The following is a 25,308-nucleotide window of genomic DNA, read 5'->3' on the forward strand; positions in this document are numbered from 1 at the left end:
TACAGCACTGTATCTGACATGTTTATTCACGTCTTTGAGATGCATCAATTGCCCAATTTAAATTTTGTAACAAAAATTATTTACCTTCCTTATAAGATGATTTTGCTCATCTTGGGAATGTAGCAGCACTGTATTTAATGCAGTATTGTTCATGTCTCAAGTTTTAATTTGGAGCATAACAATGTCGTCAGTTAAAATGTTGTTCATTGTTACAGAACACAAATATTGACATTTTGATAGACTTTCTGATTTTCTGAAAATAAGATTTATATAGCAAATGAAAATGACATATAATATTTCCCATTATGTATATTTTTTCCACCTGAATTACTTTCCTTAATTTTCTGGATTTCCCTGAACTGTAGCAACCCTGTACATGTTTCCTTTTAACATGTGTGTTAAAACCTATCTTTTTTTTACTCGAACGTAAATGATGTAATACTTTAGGTACTGAGTTAAGAGCTTTTTAATTATAAAAAATTGAAGATGTTTAAAATAATTGGGTATTTTCGCAAATAACTTAAGTTACTCAAGGCAATTATTTTCTAATAACCCTTCTAGAAGTAATTAATTAATATCAATAAGAAACGACGGAACTAATATATCAATCGTTCCGAATCCAGTTTCTTAATCGTGCTAAAACGATTCACAACGATTGAGCATTTTGCATTTCCAATTGTTTCCAATAGGGTACTTGGAATTTGGCACGCGATGACAGCCCTTTCGTATGCCTGAAATTATTTAAAGACAGTTATTCGGTTTTTTGGAATAATACCAATTTTTAACAGTATATATTAAGAAAGAAAGTAAATACATTTTTTTTGATAATTCTTACCAGACGAAAGTGGTGCTAAGATAAAAAATACATTGAAAATATAAAATCAGATAAGCGATAAAACTAAAAAAGTTGATTTTATATTAGTGAAAGCAGCAAAATGGTTTTTTATATTATATTATGCGCTCTTTATTTATTGTAGTGAACATTTTATAAAGGGTTATAGGTTTTCAAATAAATTGAGATTAAACAAACAACAAAATAAACGAATATTTTTAAATTGTGAAACTTCAGAAAAGAGATTGAAGTATTATTTTAAAAAATTCCAGGCTGTTCTTAATTGAATAAAGTTAAACAATTAAAAAATATTATTAGAGACAAAGGATTTTTTATCAGGAGAGGTCTCAATTTTTAATTCTTAGCCATTATTAGCATATAAATTCATCTTATAATAAAAGAATTTTAATTAATTCAACTTTCTAAATTGAACAGTAAATTTAATTTTTTTATTATTCGCAAGGTAACCACTAAAATTGAAAAAAAAATTGAAATCATTTCCTGGTTAAAGAAATGTACATAAAATAGAAGAAACTAATAAAACTCAAATTTTAAGTTTTCAAAGCTGAACCTTTTTTATTCAAAATATTTAATACTAAATTGCAAATTAAGCTATTCATAGTGGAAGTTTTCTGAACACTAAGCGTTTTAAATGTATGATTAAAACATTTAAACCAGCTATTTCGAGTTCAAACGTTCAGTAATGTATGTAAAAATTACAAGCTGCCTAGACACTTTTTCTAAATAAAGAATTCATAATTTTACAATATGGATTCAGAAGCCTGTAACTTTGTTTATTTTAAAATTATTTTATGTGAAATTGAAGTAAGAAAAATGTAAATTTTTAATCCTGTTGTGATTTGATTTGAATGAGTAAAAATTCAGAGACTTAAAAAATAAAATTTCAAAATTCAGGTTCTTAAGCTTCTTAATGTAAAACTTAATAATTTTTTTATATTTTAACATTTCAAACTCAGTTTCAAAAAATTTGAAAATTAAACTCGTATTCTTTGACATGCTAAATTGTAGAAAAACGTCCATACGTTCATGAATTTATTCATGAGTTCATGAATTTATGATTTTAAAATTCGGCATAGACAAAGCAAATTATTTTAAATATTTAAAACTAGAAACTTCCTAGAATTTGAAATTAAACTTATTTAAAAAGTCAGCGTTCTTATATTGCAAGAAACTTGAAAGTATTGGATAAGCTTTTCTACTAAAAATGATAAATATTTGAATGAGTTGAAGCCGCGGCAAAAATAACGTTGTATAAACATATATTTTGTATCCATGGAGTTATATGTATATGAGTTTTTCTTTTAACTATTTCTCTATTCCGCGGAAGCGCTGTGATAAAAAATTCGAAAATTAGGTATTTTCATTTTAATCACCAGCTGACTTCAATTCGTTAATTACTAAGCGGAATACAATTATTCGTAAAAAATAATTGTGTCAATATAAGTGTATTTGAAAAAAAGTTTTAATTTGTTAAAAACTATTTAATGACATAATCAAATGATAGTAATGATTATTCATTACGAAGATAACACAAAACGAAAGACTTGTCCCATGCATTTGGTACTTTGTTTTCCCCTCAGCATTCAATGGAGTGAAGATAGCATATTTAAATCTAATTTATCATTTTTGGAGGATAAGAATAGAAAATTACATTCATTTTAGAGTGTCGCAAAAAAAATTCAAATTGAATTCGGCTAATTTCAATTAATAAAAATAATTAAGTTAAAAATATTTCAATCTAAATTTATAAATAATTTTTTGCATCTTACGCATCGTCGGATGTCTGTTTAGCAGCAGATTTGATCCAGATATTTTAATTTTATATTTTAAGGTTGCCAGCCGTCAAAATTCATAATTCTTTATTCAAAATCTCAAAATCAGGTCTATTAAATCACAGACAGGTCCCCATATCTCCTAGTGTACCTTATATTCAGCCAATGTCCCTAAAGTACTCTGTTCTATTTCTGAATTGTCTTGAACTATTTTGAAATATTTTAGGGCATTTTTAAAGATTCTGCGAAATTTTTGATATATTTCAATAATGTGAATAGATTTTTGAGATTTTAGGGTAAAGTTTCAAGGGATTTTAAAATATTTTAAAGGATTTTAAATATTTTGGGGAATTTTAAATGATTCTAAGGAACTTGTAAATTATCTGTATTAATTTGAAGGAATTTTAAAGATTTTACTTGATTTTGTAAGGTTTTTAAAGATTCCAATGACTGTAGTGATTTTTTTAAAGATCTAAAGGTATTTTAAACAATTTTCCAGAATTGCAGGAAATATCACTAGATTTCATAGAATTTCATGGGATTTAATCATATTTTAGCGGATTTGAAAGAATTTATTCGAGAGAAGTGAGGTATTTTGTAGGATTTCTAAGATTTGAAGAGATTATTTTTTTTTTAATTTTATCCCGAATTCTTATTCATTTATCATTGAATCTCTTAACTCAGTGGGCACAAAATTTGGCGACGTCTTTACGACATCGTTACGAAATTTTTACTGCAACTTTACGACATCCTATGTCCATGTCGTTTTGCTGTCTTTACGATATCGTAAATAAGTCGCATGATCTAACGATGTCTTTACGACATCGTAAAGACAGCAAAACGGCATGGACATAGGACGTCGTAAAGTTGTCGTAAAGATGTAACGATGTCGTAAAGACGTCGCCAAATTTTGTGCCCATTGGGTTGCTTTTCCGATAGAAAAACCATTTCTTTAATTATTGTTGGCAATCTGGGAAGTGTGCGATTTGGACAAGCCATCAAGAAAAAATATAATTTTCCGTGATTTTTGTAGTACGTTAAAGTGTGTTTTTCAAAGTTGTCAAGCGGTTAATTTTGCACTTAGGAAGGTAAAAGGAATAAATAAAAAATATTAAAGCCTGTGATCCTTCTTAGAAATCATGTAAGATGTTTTGAAAATCGTTAAACTTCTCCGAATTTTTTTTTTAAATTCCTTCAAATCATTTAAAATCCTTAAAAAATATCTCGAAATTGACTAAAATTAATTGTAATCGCTTAAAACCTTCCAATTTTGCTTAGATTCCTTTAAATCTCTTGAAAATCCTTAAAATCGTTGAATTTATTTAAATCCCTCGAAATTTCTTAAAATTCATTAAAATATTTTTAAATAACATTTAATAGGTCGCTTGACATTCTTTAAAATCAAATAAAACTAAAACTGTCTTAAAATCTTATAAAATATCTTGTAAATGCTTAAATCTTTTTGAATTATTTTTAGATTTTTTTTAAATCCTCTTGAAAATCCCTAAAATCTTTAAATTTTTTCATATCCTTTGAAACCTTTTTAAGTAATTTGTCAATTATTCGCTTGACATTCTTTAAAATCACTAAAACTCTTATAGAATCTCATAAAATCTATTGTAAATCCTTAAAACTTTTTGAATTATTTTTAATCCTTTAAAAAAAACTAGTCATTCCTTAAAATCACTTAAATTTTCAGAAATCCTGTAAGATTTCTCGAAAATCTTTAACTCCTTAGAATTTTTTTAAAATTCTTTCAACTTTTCTAAAATAATTTAAAATCTTTCGTAACTGATTAAAATTATTTAAAATCTCTTAAAATCCTTTAGATTTTCTTAAATTGCTTAAAATCTGTTGAAAATCTTTAAAATCTTTGAACTTTTTTAAATCCTTAGAAATCTCTTAAAATTTATTAAAATCTTTTTAAATAACATTCAACAGCTCACTTGACATGCTTTAAAATGACTAAAACTGTCTTAAAATTCTTTAAAACGTCTTGTAAATTCGTAAAACTTTTTGAATTCTTTTTAAATCCTTTAAAAGGAAAATTTAAAATTCCGTCAACTCCCTATAGTAATTTCTTAAAATCACTTGAAGTTTTTTAATTCCTTAAAATGTTTTTAAAAATGTACAACCCTTGAAATCTCTTTAAATTCATTAAAATCTTTTTGAATTCATTTTCAGTAACCCGTTTGACATTATTTAAAATCACTTAAATTGATTTAAAATCTCTTTAAACATCTTGCAAATCCTTAAAACCGTTTGGATTCTTTAAAAAAAAATTGAAATTTCCTAAAAATCATTCAATTTTTCTGCATTTCTTTTAAAATCGCTTCAAATTCTTCAAATTATTAAAAATCTCTTCAGATTTCCTAAGATCACTTAACATTTTTTTAAATCCTTTAAAGTATCTTTGATGTATTTCTTTCAATATAAAACTTCTTGAAATTACTTATTATCGAAAAGTATTAGGACATAAGTCGCCGACAATTGAGGTTATAACCTAAAATACGGCAATTTATAATTTATCGTGGTGAATTGCCTAATCGCACACTTTCCAAATTTCCAAAAATAAGGAAAGAAAAGGCTTTTCTACCTTAAAAGCAAAGCTATATCACGATTTTTAACTTTATTTCGCCTAAATTACTTAATTATAGTCAAACTCCTATGTAAACAATGCTTTACAGACCACCAAGTGGTATAGATAGCCGTATAGATTTTGACGTTACCGACCGAGTGTGACGTAATATTAGAATACTCAATATCTGTTGAATTAGCGTTATTTATGCCGAGGCTTCAGTTACAACGTAATCCTACGTTCTATGATAATTCCAATCGTTTTCAATTGGGTATCTATTATTCTGAGTTAGAGGTTAATATTGTCACCACATTATTTTGATATTGCTATAATTATTTACAAGCGGTTGTTTACTCTTTTAAGGGCATGTGATACTTATTAGAAAATTGACGACTTTACCAGTTTTAGGTTCCCCCGGCTTTTTTTCTAGAATAATAAATATTTTGTCTTAAAAATTTGGGAAATGATAGCGAACATGCTAACGGACGTCCCCACACACTTTTTTTGTAGGTTAATTAATAAAAGTTGTAATTTAGCAAAATGTGATTAATTTGCATAGCGCTTGGGAAATAGTATCGATTTTTTCAGTGTTAGATTCCCCCGGCTTTTTTCCGAGAATAACAAATATTTTGCCTTTAAAATTTGGGAAATGATTGCGAACATACTAACGGAGGTCCTCACACACTTTGTTTGTGTTTTTTTTATCAAAAAATGTTTGATATTGCTAACAACGTGCGTGTGTATTTCGAGGTTATGTGTGTTACAATTCACCCCAGCTTTACTTCCAAACTACACAATATTTTTGGCCGAAAACTTAGGACTTACAAAAAAACATAGTAACTAATCTCCCGGAACTAACCTTGTTTGCAGGCAATCAAACAAGCTTATTTCATAAATAATTTTCAGATTATCGGAAAGGCAGATATGAAAAACGATGTAACCTCAAAATAATGCATATGCATAACATTTTTATTTAGCACAATAATTTTTTTTGTTATTATCCCTAAAAAAAGAGTCCGGGGACGTCCGTTATGATATTTTATAGCATCTCCGAATTCAGTTTTTAAAAATTTTCATTTTTGTGGAAAAAAGCCGGGAAAACTGTAAGTATCACATGCCCTTAAACGAATGCCAGCAATATGAATATAAAAAGATGTTAATAATCGTTTTACAACAATGCACCCGCTAAATCAAACTACTACTGCCGTCTTGATAATCACACTATATCACTGCCACAATCGTGAAAGGACATAATTTTTGCATGTTTTTATAACCCAGATACTATCTACTTTTCATTCGGTATACCGCCTGAACAAACCTTCAATTTTTGGTACTTAAGGTTTTTGTTAAATTATTAGGAATTTAATTTTTAACCAATAAAAGCGTGCGCGCCATGTGTGTTACAATCGAAAACTGCAGATGGCGCAATGCATGCAAGTCTATTTAGGCAATTAAATAAGATTGGGAACAATTGACACCATTAGCAACAAATTAAACCAATTTAACTTTTAATCACTCTTAATCGTTGTAAATCGTGTCCAATCGATTATTTCTAGAATTACTTCTAATTATACCTTTTTTTGAATAACTTCCACATTTCTGCTCAATTTTACGCTTGTGTCTTTATTTATATACGTTTTAAAAGTCAATTAACTAGAAATATAATTTGAGAAGTATTCTATTTTCGTATTAAGTGTAGGATATACGAAAGACTTTATATAATTATCGAACATAGATAGGAAACTTCGATGAAAATATATTCCTGTACATGTCGTATTCGATTTGCCAGTTTTAATGAATTTATATTTTCAATATTCGCAAAAAATATGTAAATGTTTCGAATTTTGCTCAATCTTAAAAGCGAGATACTTTCTTTGGATTATAAATGTACGATGAAAGTAAAATCAAGAGCATTATATAGAAAAAGAGTTTAACTTATATTTTTTTTATTCTGTCAACTTTTTAAATGATACATGTTAAGAGAACTTTCTGTGATAATATTCGAGGTCAATTTTCGTACTCGTCTGTATTAGATATAACGTTGAAATAATTGTTAATTAGTCTAGAATTGTAGTGTGACCTTCCAGTTGGAAAGATGTGTTATCATTAAAAATAGCTGAATTGAAGATTCGATTTCATGGCACTTTTAATGGCTTGATATTGGCATTATCTTCCGAGAGACTACTGGACTTTGATTAGGTTAGTAGAAAAGTTGCTCCTCGACGTGAAAAATTGAAAAGTTCAATGTTTTGTCGCCACGTTTCCCAAAATAGTATTTCTTAAATAGGGACTGTTTTAAATTTTTAAAAATTTGTTTGTAAAATGTAAAAAATAGAATTTAAGTTATTTTCTACATATTTTAATTTCACCAATCTTAGAATGATAATTAAATATATTTCTATCCTTTTTCATTTTTCAAAACATCAATTCAAAAATTGTATACACTTTTTTGAAGAAGCCGAATTTCTACAATTTAACCAATCGCTGTTTCTTTAACGTGTTATTACTTTTTCAGTGCATTCAATTTCATAGATGTCAAGATCATTACATTATTTGGCAGAAAATAAGTCTGAAGTTCACAACGTTCACGAAAAATGAAAGAAATTGTTTTCATTTGTTAGAAAAGTCGAAATTTTTTTTACTAATAATAACAAAATTTAATACCAAAGGTACCCAAAAAAGTTTCACCCCTTTAGCGATTGCAGAACCCATCTCTAATGAACATATAATGTTTAGGGGTTAATTTAAGGTGGTTTTCACATGCGGTAGAAGGATCAAACTTTTTTTGGATAATTTTATAATGAAAAGCTACTATTATCAGCGAAAAGATTTCAAATTTTTAAATTAGTGCCTTTTCAAAGAATTTTTCAGGGTGGCCGTTTTAATCAAAGAAGAAAATTTACGGCCCTTTCCCGGCTTTTTCCCGTTTCACAAAAATTTTTCGCGATCAATGAAATTAAAATATTCAACGCTAAAGCTAAAAAATTTTCCATTTATTGCAATAAAAACTGAGATGCAAATAATTTTAAGCAATTTCAAGCTATGAACAATAAAAATTGAGTGATTACGTTTGTTTATAAACTGTAAACTCCTTAAGCTAGAAGCTAAATTATTTTTATTTCAAAAAGTTTAAAAATCCTTAAAAAGCTTCAAAAATGTATTTCATAATCTTGAACAATCTGCATGTTGTATGAAATTTTTTTTTGAAATTTTTTCAGAACCAAACATTTTTTCTTAACTATTTGAATTTCTCCTAAAATCATTCCTAATTATGTTTTTAAAAACCTGCAAAAATAAAAATATTCCAGATACATTTTTACAAATTTGATAGTCTTTTAAATTATACTTTAAAAATTAATTTTTAAATTAAAAAATTATTTACAATTTTCCCAGAAATCTTAAGAAAATGTTTTCTATTCTTTTGAAGCCTTCACAATTATTTCAAAGCTTCTAAATTTTTTGTTCGAAATCTGCACAAATTTATTTTTTTTAATTAGGCTATTCAGGGCTGTTTACACCGAAAATTATTTATAAATAGTCGGATTTTGTCGTTATTCGGAGATGCTTCGCTTAAATTATTTAAAATAATTTCAAATTTTACACTAATTTTTTATCTTTTCAGAACTTTGAAATGTAAGTTAAGTGAAATTCAACTTACTTGCATTTTTTCCTAGGAATAATATTTTTTCGATATTTATTTATACAACAAAATTCAAACATTTTATTTATTTACAAATCAAAAGTGTTCAAATAGAACAAATAAAATTGTATCATTCAAAGTTTATGTTTTGCTTAGTTTTGAATATTTGTTTTCTAATTACTGATTTCAAATAAACAGTCAAATATTTCTAAATATTAATGAATCGATCTTTTTCTTGATTAATAAATTTCACATTTTCAAATTTTAGACTGAAACAATATCTGAAACTTAATAAATTAGAACTTAATAATTAATAAATAGTAATACACTAAATAATTAATAATTACAAATTAAGAAATACTAATTATAAATCAATTATTTTTATGTTATCTTAAAGTTTAAAATAGTGTAAAATAGTTTATAAAGTTTCAAAGACGCCTTCAAATTTGTTTAACTACTAAGACTTTTTAATTGAAACGGTTGAACTTTTAACGGTGAAATATGGAAATTCATAAGTTTTAAACTGATTCCGAATCGTCCTGTAAAATCAGTTTTATTATTATTTACCTGTTAATCATTCATGTACAGTTCGATTTTAAAAATCATTGTAATTTATATTGACCGTTGATCAACCAACAAATTTTTTATCAAAAATTATAAATTTGCTTCGTATTTTAATTTGTTCAGTTTATAAAACGGCATTTTTTAAATGAAAGATATCGAATTACGCATTGTCAACTGAATGATATAATAATTGAAACATTTAACCTTTCAACTAATTGTTTTAAAAACTGGTTAAATCAAACTGGAACAGCGGTCATTCTGATTTTTTATGAAACTAGGGGTTGATTTAGGGTGGGTTTTACATGAGCTCGAAGAATGAAACTTTTTGGATACTTTTGGGATGAAATTCTGCCCATATTAATGAAAATATTTCAAATTGTCACATCAGTGTCTGTACAGAATTTTGTACATTTTAGGGGTTAATTTATGGTGGGTTGCCTATGCTCTAGGTGAATGAAATTTTTTTTTGCTTTTGCCCCGAAATTCTGCTATTATCAGTAAAAAAAGTTTGGCTTGTTATATCATTATCTTTTCCATGAGCTTTCATAACTCTAGGGGTTGATTAAATTTTGTGGTATTTTTTTGGCTAGAAATTCTACCATTATAAGCATAAACATTTTCAATTTTCAAGGAAAAAAATTCTTTCTTGCGTTTTTCGTAAACTTTGAAAAATTCAGACTCATGGCAGAAATTCAATTTTATTAAAATGTTTGCAGAAACGATTTCTGCATTATTTGAACTGGGTTTTATATTTTTTCTGGTATAATCCTAAAAATTGTGTTGAAAGAGCTCATTTTTTGAATTAAGACGTGGCGACAATTTCAATTCGTCACGATTTCCAACTTGATGTGTTTTGCACAGGGCCGACTTCAGGTGACAAATAAAAAAAAGTTTGGAATTTGGAAGCTAAAGAAATAAAAAATTAAACGATACCAATAATATTCCTTATATTTAATTAATATGTTCTTTATCTCTCAAACTTCCAGAAACTTAAAAAAAATGAAATGTCTGAAGGCGGCAGTGATTCTGTATACTTATAATAAATAAAAAACGGGGCCTCAAAAGATGCACTTATATACATTTTTAACATATTTTTATGTTTCAAAATTAAAAAACAAAAAAACTCCAAACCCTCTTCCAAAATTAATCATTTTAAATTGTTTGGAGGCCGACCAAGTTTAAAAATATGATGTCTAAGAATATTAAGCTTTTATACTTATCCCAAAAGGGATTTGGTTTAATAATAAATATATATTTTTAATCTTTTGAAATCGACAATCTTTTATATTTATTAAAATATTTTTTAAATATTTAAACTATATGCAAAAATTCTCGAATATTTGAAAACAATCGTAATTTTTTAAATTCTTCGAATTTTTCTATATTTGTAAACTAAAATATATTTACAAAAGGAACTTTACTCTTTTGCAATATTGAATAAAATCTGTTTTATGAACTTGAATTTATTAAATGATCAAATTGATTAAATTATTTTAATCATTTCAGGCCCTGATAAAAATGTACATTTGTGATAAATCTAAGTATAATAAAATCTACAAAATTTGTACGTTCACGATTTTGTCTAAAAAAAATGTTTGTAACAGAATTATAGCCTAATTTCATGATTTTCAGATTTATAGCACCGATCTGCACACGAGGTTTTTTGACACTATGCTCACCAAATCGCACGCTGTGTTACTAGATTTGTTAAGCGTTTGTCATGAAAAAATTTGGTAATATGGGTTAAACTTTTTTTTTTAGTCTCTCCAATTTTTGGTAATTTTAATTATCTGCAGATACTCAAATTCTACACAAATTGTGCATACTGGGCTTCTTTAAAATAGTATTTATTAAATATGAGATAAAAAGTATACATAAATAGAAATAAATTTATTTATAGAGAAAATCTTCAAATAACTATCGTTCGTGTTTCAGGCAAAGATCAAAGTGAGAGTTCAATTTTTCGTGTTGAGGAAGGTCGTTATCTAGCAAATTGTGAGTCTTATGTAAAAAAATTTTAAAATATCTCCAATAATTTATAATTGAAACATATTGAACATTTAAAAAAATTTCTCATTTTAGCACTTGGAGATCCTTTGATAAAAGGATTAACAGAAGTTGCGAAAACACGTCCAGAAGATCCGGTAACGTACCTTGCCTCATTCTTGTACAATTTTGTCAACAAGAAAAAAACATCAGACCAAACTCATGTAATTTTATATTTTATTATTTTTATCAATGTAATCAGCCTATAATAAATATTAAAAATTAATGTCAAATACTCTTTTTTTCAGATAATTATGTACGTTAGAAAATCGTTCTTTAAATACTATAAACTAAAAAATATAACATTGAACAAGTTCGTAAATATTTTTTTTCTTCCGGTAACAATTCATCAAACAGAAGCCCCTTTGACCCAGATTTTAAATTGAAAATGACGTTTTGGATCATACTTATGTGTTTAACAAAAAATTATAATATTGTTTGCACAATATACTTCAGTAGAATTACGTACAATTAATGTTTTACCGATTTTAATCACTCTGTAGATCAAAAAGTGCGGCTCTTAGAATAATTTATTTTTTTCTATAGGAAGCTAATGTTTTAATTATTGATGAACGAGAAGAAGAAACGAATGATAATGCAGAAGACGATCCCGGTTACCCTCAGAGTCCCGACATCGATCCCATGGAATCAAACTTTAATGGCACGAACCGAGTAGGACATTTGAAATATTTCTTACAAGAATTTCTATTTGAAATAAATAAAACAATAATTAGGAGAACAACAAATATTTCTTCATTGTAGGATGAACATGGCCAGTGCATTCTTCATTTTGCAGCAGTCCGATCCCACTCAAAAGACGCACTGTACCATCTTTTGCAAGATGCACAGTTAAATGTGGGATTTAGAGATGAACTTTATCGAACTGGCAGGGACATAGCAGAGCAAGCAAATATCCAAGAAAATATTGATGAAATTGATCGATGGGTTGTTTATTTGGCGGCACGAGGTATGAATGATTAGGGTCGCCCTTATTTTTCACTTTTCGAATTTCTGTACTCTCACCCCTCCAACCCCCCCCCCCCCCCCCCCCCCCAGTTTTGTTTAAATACCCCGAAAAAAACCTTCGAATTTGAGCAAAATCGGTTAATATTTAAGAGTGGCGACCATGAAATTTCTCCCATTGACTTATTTGGAAAAAGCTTCGTTTTTGTAAATATACTATTTAAACGCGATAATATGTTACAAATAAATCCGTATTTCAATATATTGTTCAGAATTCGTCAGAGAAGAAGAATTAATAATAATCAAAATAAAGTTTATTGACGCTTCTTAAAAGTTCAAAAAATAAATAATAATTATTCGGTAATTTAGAAATACGCAGTCATTTCTTAACTTATATTTAATTGTTTAAACAATATTAATTTGTTTCAATATTTATTTTTTCAGTTAAGTCGCACAATGAACATATTTTCTAGACTTTATGAGTTATTTAATCAACGAGAACAATAAAATAATTTGTTTAAATAATTTCACAATTATTTAAATAATACTTATTTGTTCAGGTATATATATTTTACCTACGAAAAAACTGGAGAAACATTTTATCTCACTAAGTTATCGACAAATTTTAATATTTTTATGTACTAATTTGTTTATTATAAATACCCATAAAAGTTTGAAAAAATTAAAAAATTTTCAACCATTTTAATTTGTTTAAAAATTTAAGAATATTCTTAAAAAGCAAAGTAGAATATAAAAATATTTAAATCTTTTGAAAAATAGCAAAAATACGATATATAAACAAAAAAATTGTTTAAACAATTAAAATTTGTTTAAACATCTACGAGTATTCATAATATAATAATAATTATTATTATTATCATTATATAATTATTTTATTGTATTCATTGATTAAATAATTCATGAAGTCTAGAAAATACGTTCATTTCGCGAGTTAACTGAAAAAAAGAAATATTGAAACAAATTCATATTGTTTAAACAATTGAATATTAGTTAACAAATGACCGAATATTGATTTTTTTACCTATTAAAAAGCACAATAAACCACAATGTTCCGTACAATTCGAATTTGTCACTCATTGGGCTTTCTTTGGGGGCCCATAAGGGTGACTTAAAATTATTTAACCTCAAAATTTATAATTGATTATTATTCTTTGACGAATTCTGAACAATATACTGAAACACCATCAATGGGAAATCTCATGGTCTTTGCGGCACCTCTAAATATTAACCGATTTTGCTCAAATTTGGAGATTTTTTTTGTACTTTCGAACAAAACGGGGAGGGGGCAGAGAAAATTGAAAAAAAAATCCACGAAGTATAAATAAGAACCACCCTCATGATTTTCCAACGAAAAAGTGACATAGTCTATATTGCGATTTAAAAAAATGAAAATTATACAAAAAAAGAAGTATTTTAAAACCAAAAAGACCAATTTTCTATGCGATACTAATGCATTCTTATCCAAAGAAAATAACATTTTAAGCCAAGAAAATTATTTTTTGAACAAAAAATGAGGCTCTTCAACTAAAAAATATCAATCTTAAAAAATGGAAAAGTTACTTTTTCAGTTAAAAAATTAATTTTAAACCAAACAAAGGCTTTTCCACTAAACAATTTAATTTTCAACCATAGACATAAACCTTTAATCAAAAAATAAACTTTGAACAAAGTAGTTTAACTTTTACACAAATAGTTGATTTTTATCATTTGAAAATATTAATTTTTAAGCAAAATAGTTAAACTTTCAACCAAAGAGATGCATTTTCAAGGAAAAATATTAATCTTCAATAAGAAAAGTGATTTGTTAACAAAGTGATTCAACAAAATCTTTCAAACCAAATAGTTGAATACTCAAGCAAAAAAGAATAACTTTTAACCAAATAGTTGCATTTTCATTTTAGAAAAATGAATTTTCTACTAAAACAGATGATTTTTTTATATCAAAAAGATAAGTTTTCAATAGAATAGTCGAATTTTCTGTTAAAAAAGATTTTAGATGACTTTATACGATCGAAATATACATTTTTAAACAATAAATAAGTTTCTAATAAAAAATTGAATTTACTAAGCAAAATGACGAATTTTAAACCAAAAAGGATGACTTAAATTCATTCGTTGAATTTTCCATGAAATAGTTTCATTTTTATCCAAAAAAAGATTCTAGTTGACTTTTCAAGATGAAATTGTACATTTCTTAACAAAAAATACATTTTAACGACAAATAGTTGTATTTTTATCAAAGAAATATGAAATTTGTGCCAAAACAGATGAATTTTTAATAAAAACGACACATTGTTTTTAAAGTTGAAGTTTTATCCAGAAAAGACTTCAGTTGATTTTTCAACACCAAAATAAAAATTTTAAACAAAAACTACATTTTTCTTAAAACAGGTGAATTTCTAATTTAAAAAAAAATTAAAACAAATAGTTGAATTTTTATCGAGAAATGATTTCAGTTCTTTTTTCAACGCCAAAATATTAAATTTGATTAAAATGTAATTTTTCTACGGAATAGTTACATTTTCAACAAAACGGCAGACTTTTGAACCAAAAATTATGACTTTTCAATAAAGATGTTGAATTTTCGTTCAAACAGTTGCATTTTTATTTAAGAAAGATGTAATTTCTGCTAAAGCAGGTATATTTAAAAATCAAAAAGACAAACTTTAAAAAAAGAGCTGAATTTTTCAACCAAACAGTTGCATTTTTCCAAAGATAAATGAAAATTCTATTAAAACAAATGGATTTTTTAAGCAAAGAGACCAATTTTCAACAACAACAACAAAAATTTTTAAAATAGTTTTCATCCAAAAAAGAGATTTCAGTTGAGTTCTCAGCAACAAAATATGAATTTTAAACAAAAGGTTAATGTTCTACGGAAAGAGTTGAATTTTCAACCCGGAAAGACAAATTTTTAACAAAACAGTTGAATTTGCAACCGAAAAGGATGTCGTTTTAGGACGACTGATAAATTTTCAACTAAATAATAAAATTTATAACTAAAAATATAATTTTCAGGAGAATTTTTTAAAGAATTTTCTCTGGTTGGAAATTTAACTATTTTGTGGAAAAATCGTTTCTTTTCTTACTGAACATTTTTGTTACTAACTGAAAATTCAAGTATTTAATTTTTGGTAAAAAATTTATATTTTTAGTTAAAAAATAATTTTCTTTTAGTTGAAAATGTATCATTTTAGTTGAAAATTTGGTTGAATTATTTCATTTTTGGTGGAAAATTTTCATTTTTTGATAGAAATGTAATCTTTTTCGTTGAAAAATGTTCTGTTTTATAGAAAATTTAATTATTCTATTTTTTGTTTGGTATTCATTTCTTTGGTTTAAAATTCGCTTTTTTTTAAGAAAATTTATCTTTGAGGTTGAAAATTCCAATATTTGGTCAAAAATGTATATTTTTAATTGAAAATTCATCAGTGTAATTAAAAATAAATTTCTTTAGCTGAAAATTCATTTTCTTTTAGTTGGAAATTAATTTTTCAAACTGAAGATGTATTTGTTTCATTTTTTGTCGAAAATTTATTTTGATAGAAATTTAATCTTCTTCTTGAAAATCATACTATTTCTTTAAAAATTCACTTTTGTTTTTATTGACAATTATGTTTTTTTCTGAAAATTTTATTATTTTATTTTTAAGTTGAAAACCTATCTGTTTCAGGTGAAATTTCAATTATTTGTGGAAACTCCGTCTTTGTGGGTAGAAGAGTACTTTCATTAGTTGGAACTTCATCTTTTTGGTTAAAAATTAATTTCTTTGGTCGAAAATTTAACTCTTTTATTGAAAAATCGAAAACATATATTTTTAGTTGAGAATTCATGTCTTTGGTTAAAAATTAATTTTTATTAATTGGAGATTTATCATTTTAGTTGAAAATTTACTTTAACTATTTCACTTTCTGTGGAAAATTTACATTCTTTAATAGACATGTAAGTTCTTTCGCTAGAAAAAGTTATGTTTTTTAGAAAATTTAACTATTCTATTTTTTGTTAGCAATTTATTTCTTTGGTCAACTAAATAGTTTAAAATTATATATTTTTCAGATACAAAATTCATCTTTTGGGTTAGAAATTCTATTATTTGGTCGAAAATTCATATTTTGGACTGAAAATTTATCACTGTGATTAAAATTTAATTTCTTTGGCTAAAAATTCGTTTCTTTTTTGTTCAAAATTAATTTTTTGAAATGAAGATGTAAACCATTATATAATAGAATTCTAGTTTTGGTTTGTAACTTTATCTTTTTTTAGTTAAAAATGTATATATTTTATTGAAACTCTATCTTGCTTAGTAGAAAATTCATGTTTGGGGTTTAAAATTGAATTATTTTGATAAGAATCAGTTTTTTAAAAATTAATTGCTTGAACTGAAAATTTAATTCTTCTATTTTTGGTTATAAATAATTTGTTTGGGTGAAAAAGAAACTATTTTGTTTAAAATTCGTTTTTTTTTTATAACCATTTATTTTTATAACATTTTAAATATTCTAATTTAGATTGAAAACTGATCCTTTTTAGTTGAAAATTCACATACTTTGTTGAAAAATAAGTCTTTTTTAGTAAAAAATTAATCTTTTGGGTTGGAAATTTAACTATTTGGTTTAAAATTCTTATTTTTGGTTGAAGATTCATCATTTTAGTTAAAAATTAAAATCTTAGGTTCAAAATTTATCTTTTTGATTGAAAAACTCAACTAAGAAGTGATAAATAATTATTTCGAAATCAATTTTTTGGCATTAATGCTAATAATCTTCTTAATGTGTGGTTAGTTTTATACCTGGAAGAATTTAGAAATTGGGATAACCCTGAGTAAGGCATTGTTTAATGCAAATAATATGTTTTATATTACTTTTGATTTCTTTTACCATTTAATTTAAGGGCCCTTTCCAATTTGAAGCTATAGTCGATACACTGTAAAAAAATCAGATGGAAATTTAATATACATGTGAGTAAAGTCATTTGCATATACGGTACATTAATTTTACTATACCATAATGTTGTAAAATTTATATGCATGTATATTAAAGTTGGTGAAACAGAGTGCGTTAAAACACAAAATCCTTTGATGCCTTCAAATCTCGTCAAAGATTAAAAGATAAAGGAAGAACCTTAAATTCCCTGACTAATTACTTATTTATAATTAAAGTGCAACTTATGGATGGAAGTTTTTCTAAAATTCACCGTTACTATTAAAATTTTAAAGTCAGTACACAGTACAGGTGCTTCGAGGTTAGGCTTCGTAATCATTTTCTTATTTGAATTTTTCCACTTAAAAACTAGTGACATTTATGTTTCTTTCGGCAAAAATGTTATGTTATGCCTTTTATAATAAATGATCAATGTGCAGTATATGAAATTTAATATACATAGTCTCTTAATGGCGATTTCGTATACTGAGGTCTTAAATTTAATATACAAATGTATATTAAATCTATATATTAAAATTTCAAACATTTTTAACAGTGTACATTTTCCCGCGAAATATAAATAATGTAAAATACGATTTTTTAAATCATAATTAAAAATGTTTAGGAATGCTCATTAAATTCTCAAAGCACATAAAGGTCGAGCATATGCTTATCCCTGTGAGAATTTCTTCAAACCTTTAAACTCTTTAGAACACAAAAGAAAAGATACATGAAAAAAATTGTTTAATCCAAGCAAAATAATTTAAAAACAGCCTTTTCAATTATTTCGCAAGGAATTGAATCTTGAAGAAACATTCTATTGAGGATAATTTAAAATTATTATTAATTTTAAGGAGAGACTGAAAAATTAGTGGAGTTACTATTGGAAGGATATGACCACATTTTGGACGCCACGGATTCAGGAGTGAATATAGTCGACGTAGCTAATCAACAGGGGCACGAAGCAACTGTTCAGTTTCTTCAATCGATACCTAATTACATGGTATTATAAAATATTCAGCTCATTTTTTGAAAATCAACAAAGATTGGGTTAAATTCGAGTTTAAACGAATCTAAATTTTAAAATCTTTCAAATCTAAAGCTATCAATTTTGAGAATCTTCCAATTTTGAAATGCCAATTCGATAGCAACATTACCAACTTGTTAATTTTCCTTTTTTTTTAAATTTTAGATAATTTTAAAATAAAGTTTTTATATTTTTTATTAATCTCAAACATAAAACATCAAGTCGAAACTTAAACATAAGACTGAATTCATTAATATTTTTTATCTTAATTTTTCTCTCCGCTGGTCCAATCAATATTATTAGAATATTTATTATTCCTGAGATTGAGCTAGAGAGCATTTTTTCATAATCTTAAGAATAATCAATATTCTAATAATATTGGTTGGACCAGTAGACAGAAAAATTTACATAAAACATTATTAATTAATTTTACCTGTTCAAGAACTTTAACATCAAAAATAAAATAAAACTGAATATTATGTCAATTTCGAGTTCAATCTAGAAATTTGAAACGTTATGTCTTTCAAATTGATATTTAATTAAAAGCTGTTTAAAACAGCTTTTCCTAATGATTTTTATATTCACAAAATGAAAAATCATTTAAATATAAAATCATTGGAAATTCAATATTTTCAGACGAGGAGAGAAGAATTGCACCGCGCAATACGAGCAGAAGATACAGAATTAGTGAAAACTCTATTAGAAAAAAATGGTGGTGGTGCAAAATTGCTTTGCATTGGCAAAAATATATATGGACGATCAGCACTTCACATTGCAGTTTTGAAAGAAAATGAAGAAATTGTGGAACACATAGTTCACATATTTCCGGAAACTCTAAGGATTGGTGATAATGTATGTCCTTATTAAATTGACAAAAAATGAAACTAATATTTAATATCCCAATTAAATTTTATTTTTTATATTTTCCTTGCAGATGGACAGAACTGCTCTTCATTATGCAATGGCTTTGCCATCTATTGAAGTGTTAAGCAATATTCTAATAAAAGCTGGAGCCAAACGAGTGAAGAAAGACTTGGTAAAAGATTCTTTATTTTTTAATTTCTATACTTTCTTTTTGAAAAAAAGTTTAAATTTTACTTATATAAAAATAAAAATTCAGGGTGTCTACTAATTTTCGTGCACAAAATTATATTGAAACAAAGTAATAAGTAGTATAGCTATGCCAGTTCTTTAACCCTTATTGACTGCTGGCGTTTATTGGATGTCGGTAACTCAGCATGGAAAAGAACTTTGCTTGGTCGGTAACAAAATACAATTGTATTAAAATTGTTCAAGACATTTTGAACATACGATAGCGGGCTTCTTCAGCCAGCAATTTTGTTTTAGAATTTATTTTACAAAATAAAAAATCATTAAAAATGTTCCCATGAATCTTAAGAAAATGTTTTTATTCTCTTAAAATTCTTAAAACGCTTCTAAAATTTGTTTCAAATTCTCCAAAGAGCCACATTTTGTTTTGAATTTTTCGAAATCTTCTCAAATTTTAAATTATTTTTGAGGCTTGTCAAAACTCACAAAATTTTTTTTTTAAATCACATAATCTTCTAAGCCTTCTAAATGTCTTTCAACATTATTTGTACTTTTCCTAAAATAAAAAAAATGCGCTTAAATGAAAAAATTGCTTTAAAATCTACCGGATTATATTGTCTCGATGTTGGAAATCTTTTAAAGTCTTTTTTAAATAGTCTCTTAAAATTAATTATTTAATTAAAAAATTATTTCAAATTTTCCCAGGAATCTTAAGAATCTCTTTCATTCTCTTTAAACCATTCGAAATTCTTAAAAAGCAGCTTTTTCGAAATTAAGAAAAAATCTTCATTTTGTTTAGAATTTTTTGAACTTTTACCAGGTTCAAATCATTTTTGAATCTTTTAAACACTTCTTAATATCTCTTAATTTTACTCAAAATCTTTCTGAAAATTTCTACTTCAAGAATTGTAAGTTTTTTTAAATCTTTTGTACTTCTTTAAAAGTTTCAGGAAATCGTTGGAAATGTTTCGAAATATTTTTCAATTTTCTTTTAGAATTCATTTTAAAGTATGAAAAATAATTAAAAATTTTCCCATGAATTTAAGCAAATGTTTTTATTCTCTTAAAACCGTTTAAAACTCTTAAACCGCCTCTATATTATGTTTCGAAATCTCTAAAGATCCGCATTTTGTTAAAAAAAATTTTGAAATCCTCTCAAATTTAAAATTATTTATAAATCTTGTAAAAACTTCCGCACCTTCTAAATATTTCTCAAAATGATTCGATTTTTCCGTAGAAATAAAAAAATCTGTATAACCCTCTCAGCCTTCTAAATATTTTAAAAAATTATTTGTAGTTTTTCTGAAATAAAAAAATCTAAATAATTGAAAAAATAAGCAGCAAAATCTTTCAGATATTTTATTCTTCATTTGAAAATCCTTTGAAATTTCCCTAGAAATCTAAAAAAAGATTATTCTCTTGAAACTATTCAAAATTCTTAAAAACTATGTTTAAAAAAAACTTAATCCGAAAGATTGTTTAAATTATTTTCTAATTTTTTAAAAACTCCTACAACTTCTAAATATTTTTTTAAATAATATAGCTTTCCTATAATTTCTTTTTAAAACCAGCAAAATAAAAAAATTGCCTTAAAAAGCATCCGGATTTTTTTCGACATTTACAATTACAATTAAAACTCTTTTTTATCAATAATGTTTAGCAAGATTCAGAAGTGAATTTTATTATGACATAATAGAACTTCTTTAAAAATTCTAATTCATAAAAAGAGATAAACAAATTAAAAACAGTCAAAAAAAGTCGTATTGACGCTCGGTCTCGTGTCATCACTTTTTTTAAAATACTAAACAATCAAATTTATTTGCCTTGTTATTATGGTTAATAAAAATGGTTACATTATCCAGAACTTGAAATGTGATCCCGGCTCAAATAAGTGTTCCCGGTTTTTGTGCTTTTATTTTAATTTTCGGAATTCTTGCAAATTATATGTCACATATTCCTGCAAATTATATTGTCACTAAATTTTATTAATTTTAAATATTTGATTTAAATTTACAGAAATCAAGACAACCAACCTACTATTACATGAACAAATCGGAAATTCATCAGCTTCAAGAAGAAGAAATAATATTGTCAAGCTAGATTTATTACTTAAATTGAAACTAACTGGATTAAATTGTGTTGAGAGATTTGTAAGGAGAAGAAAGAGCAAAATCATATTTTTTACAAATGCAGTGAAAACGTCGTTCTTTTCTGTATAAAATATTGAACCTATTTGATATCAAGTCAAATCTCCCGTTGCTTGTGTATACGAAATATTAATATTTATTAATGAATTATATCTTCCACAGAAAACAATATCCAATCTTTTTTGTAAAATGTATAAAAAGATTATCTTTTTTATTCGTGTTCTCTCCCCCTTTCAATCTTTTCAATGTTTTGTACAATTTATACTTTAAGACTTCATTATATATTTTGTGAATTTAATTTGTTTAAACTTGAGTCTCCTTACACCACTCGTTGTTAACGAATAAATTGTGCTAAATCTCTAAATGCTCAATATGAAATAATAATTTTAAACATGTTATCTTACAATCATGAGCAGAGATCTTGAATGTGAAAAAAATGACAGTATTAGAATCATTATCTGTGTAAACTACTATAAAATTTGTCAGTATGTATGTTGTAATTCTTTCAATATAATTGTGGATCGAAGGTTACATTATTATTTATTTACCTTAATAATAAGCCGTTTCTATGATAAATAAATTGCTCTTAAGGCCATGTGACGAGTGGGTCACGTGACCAGATTCCTACCTTACCGCCAATTTTTTTATTTCCCAACTTATATTCACACAAAACGCCACATTGAGTTGAAAATTTGGGATACTAAACAAGAAGCACTAAGAATGGTGGGGTTGGTCCTAAATTTGTATAATTATAAAAAAGTTTTTTGTTGTAAATAATTTTTTTTCGCTTTTTTCATAATTATTAAAGTTTAGGACCAGACCAACCTTCCTTAGTGCTTCTTATTTATTATCCCAAATTTTCAACTCGATGTGGAGCTTCGTGTGAAAATAAGTTCGGAGCTAAGAAAGGTGAAGGTAAGGTAGGAATTTGGTCACGTGACCCACTCGTCAGATGGCCTTAAAGAGAAAACCTTTACTGTAACTATTATAATGAACGGCGGCCACTCAAAATTAGAAGAGTGTGACTACCCATTCCTACACAAATATACTCGTATATGGTACACAAAATAAAGTAAGGACTCCACTTAGTGTCATGCGATCAGTAAGTGACACCCTGGATGAATCTTTTTATTTATTGAAAAATTTAGTTGAAATCAAAATGTAAATGAAGGCATGGTAAAAAGTAGCAAGCTTCAATATTAAATTACATAAATATTTCCGGGGAATAATTTTTCAAAGCAGTGAATAAAAAATATTAAACAACCGGTGCTGTCATCAAGACGCGGGGCACTCACTGTAACACTTTTATAATCACACGGAGAAAAATGGATGGTCAGCCTGAAAATTTAGAGTGTCTAACTGACTACATTTGAGTTTTGACTATGAGACAGCTCCCTGGATAGTTAGGAGTACCATCCGTGGAGTGTCAAAATTTGATGGTCAGATTCACTATTCTAGAATGTCAAGCTTACGATTCTTGAGTGTGAAAATTTGAAGGTTAGGTTCACTATCGTAGAGTGTAAAGTTTACGATTGCAGGATTGTGTACTCGATTATCTTAAGAGTATCAACTTGAAAATCCAAAAATATTCACATAGAATATAGAAAATGGTAAATCTATTATGTTCATATACTCGTAATACTGATAATCAAAACGACTATTTTTTATAATTGAATCCACTATCTCGGGTGGTAAAATCTTTTTTTTTAATTATTAACAAAAAAACAGAAAAATTAATTTCTCCACGTAGCAGAAACATGACCTGTTGTGGGCATATTTCCAGTTACATATATATGTTGTATTGTTAAAACCTCATCCTAGTTTTCTAATAAAACGGAATGTGTAACTGGAAATACCTACATTACGTGATGTTTCTGATATGTGGCAAAATTAATTAAGTTTTTAAAAATTTGTAAAATATTAATCAATGTATTAAATAAGTAAACTAAAACTTTTGAATGAAAAATATGTATGTTTAATTTTTATACATAACTAATTGCAAAAATTTATTTACCCAATATATATTCTGAAAGTTACACAAAATTAAACGAAACGACAAAAATTGTATACATTTAAGTTGAAAAAAAAAATATTTTATATATCTCGGGTCGTGGACCAAATTCTTTCCCGACTTCAGAGCGAGTCTGCTGTCAAGGTTGGTCGAAAGATATGTTTTCAGACCCTGCAAATAATATTTTATATTCAAAATTATAGAGATTGTGGCTGGATAGCAAAAGATGAAATGCTATTTCAACAAAATAGTTGAATTAGAATTTAAGTTGAAAGTTAAAGTTCAAAGACGAATTTAAAAAAAAAATAATAATTATCAGCCAAACCGTTACATAAAATGACCAAATAGATCAACTTTCCAGTAACAGAGACAAATTGTACAAAAATAGTTAAAGATTTAATTAAATAGTCACACTCCCAACACAAAAAGACGAATTTTTCCGACAGCAAAAAAGTTTTTTTGCAGCAAAAAAGTTGCTTGTCAACAAAGAACGATAAACGGAGAAAAATAGATAGAGAAACTTTACGAAACTCAGTTGAGTAAACTCGGGACAACTGGACACTTTGATAAAGTTTAATTTCTATTTTGGTAAAATGAAATTCAGTAATACCTCATTCACAAAAATGAAAGTGTGACAAATTAATACTAATGTCTATCGAAATGCACTTTAATTAATACTGTACTTGGTAGTTGACATTTCAATAGACATAATTATAAAATATATAAAACGTTAGATAAATATTAATGAACAGTTGGGTAAAACGTGGTCGAGAACTCGGTAGAAAATACAAGAGAGTTTACAGAAAAGTCACGAGGGAATCACTGACGCTCTGGAAACTTCAACTACCAGTTTGGTAAGCCGTAAGCTTTTGTGAATAAAAAAAAAACTTATACGCAATCAACAGTATATAACCTATAAATACACATTAGTCAGTCACAGCCAATCAGAATACAATTTCGTTCACATGCACATACACAATTTAGCTAAAACGATTACATTAAATTACAATACATTACATACGATTTGATCGCACGCTTTTAACAATATTAAAGCTATTAAAAATCGAAAACGCTGCGACGGGTTTTCTAACGACCTAACCGACGTTTAACGCGTTCTATCGCCTACGGCGTAAGCTTCACGGCTAACCGAACGGTTGGGATACCGGAAAAAAATCTCGACTATAAAGTTGAAGTACGATTACGTCAGGGCCGTGCAAAAAAATATCTGGGGACCGTTTCAGCAACATGTTTTATTGTAACATTTAATTGATGAGCGGGTTTTTAAATTTATGAGAAGTAAATAAGAACATTATATAATTTTTATTTAAAATGTTCTAACCTTGAAACCCTAAATTATTTCATTTTTAATATTTTAAATGTTTGCATCGCTAATTCGCTTTACAAGATTTATTAATTATATTGCATTAAAAGTTATGTACATGAAAATATTAATAACACACATACGAGGGTAGTTCAATAAGTCCTTAGAATGACCAACATATGGCGCGCGAATCGCTCCAAATCATCTGTTTTCAGTCAGCATCACTCCCGCCTAGATATATGGTGCAGTCACAGTCCATATCTTCTGAGTTTACGTGTTTTTATAACCAATTGAAAAAAAAATTGTTTGTTAAAAAAAATGGAAAAAAACGAGTTCAGAGCGGTAATCAAACATTTTCATTTAAAGGGTTTAACTCCATATGAGATAAAAAATGAA

At 26.7% G+C, this 25,308-nt stretch overlaps 1 protein-coding gene across 2 annotated transcripts in view; it reads left to right on the plus strand.

The window, feature by feature from the left end:
* LOC117174999 overlaps window positions 1-22,106 on the plus strand; it is a 60,705-nt gene extending 38,599 nt beyond the window's left edge. Inside the window, exons 14-21 of one of the 2 annotated variants that reach the window (XM_033364488.1) lie at window positions 11,343-11,402; window positions 11,490-11,617; window positions 12,000-12,125; window positions 12,216-12,420; window positions 18,211-18,359; window positions 19,020-19,235; window positions 19,318-19,419; window positions 21,450-22,106. In XM_033364488.1, the coding sequence (XP_033220379.1) occupies window positions 11,343-11,402; window positions 11,490-11,617; window positions 12,000-12,125; window positions 12,216-12,420; window positions 18,211-18,359; window positions 19,020-19,235; window positions 19,318-19,419; window positions 21,450-21,533 (1,070 nt within the window). In that variant the 3' untranslated portion in view covers window positions 21,534-22,106. The remainder of the gene's footprint in view (window positions 1-11,342; window positions 11,403-11,489; window positions 11,618-11,999; window positions 12,126-12,215; window positions 12,421-18,210; window positions 18,360-19,019; window positions 19,236-19,317; window positions 19,420-21,449) is intronic. The other variant, XM_033364489.1, reaches the window with a different exon arrangement.
* The last annotated feature ends 3,202 nt before the right edge of the window (window positions 22,107-25,308 follow it).

This window comes from Belonocnema kinseyi, chromosome 6 (genome assembly GCF_010883055.1).
Source record: "Belonocnema kinseyi isolate 2016_QV_RU_SX_M_011 chromosome 6, B_treatae_v1, whole genome shotgun sequence".
NCBI classification, from domain to species: Eukaryota; Metazoa; Arthropoda; class Insecta; order Hymenoptera; family Cynipidae; genus Belonocnema; species Belonocnema kinseyi.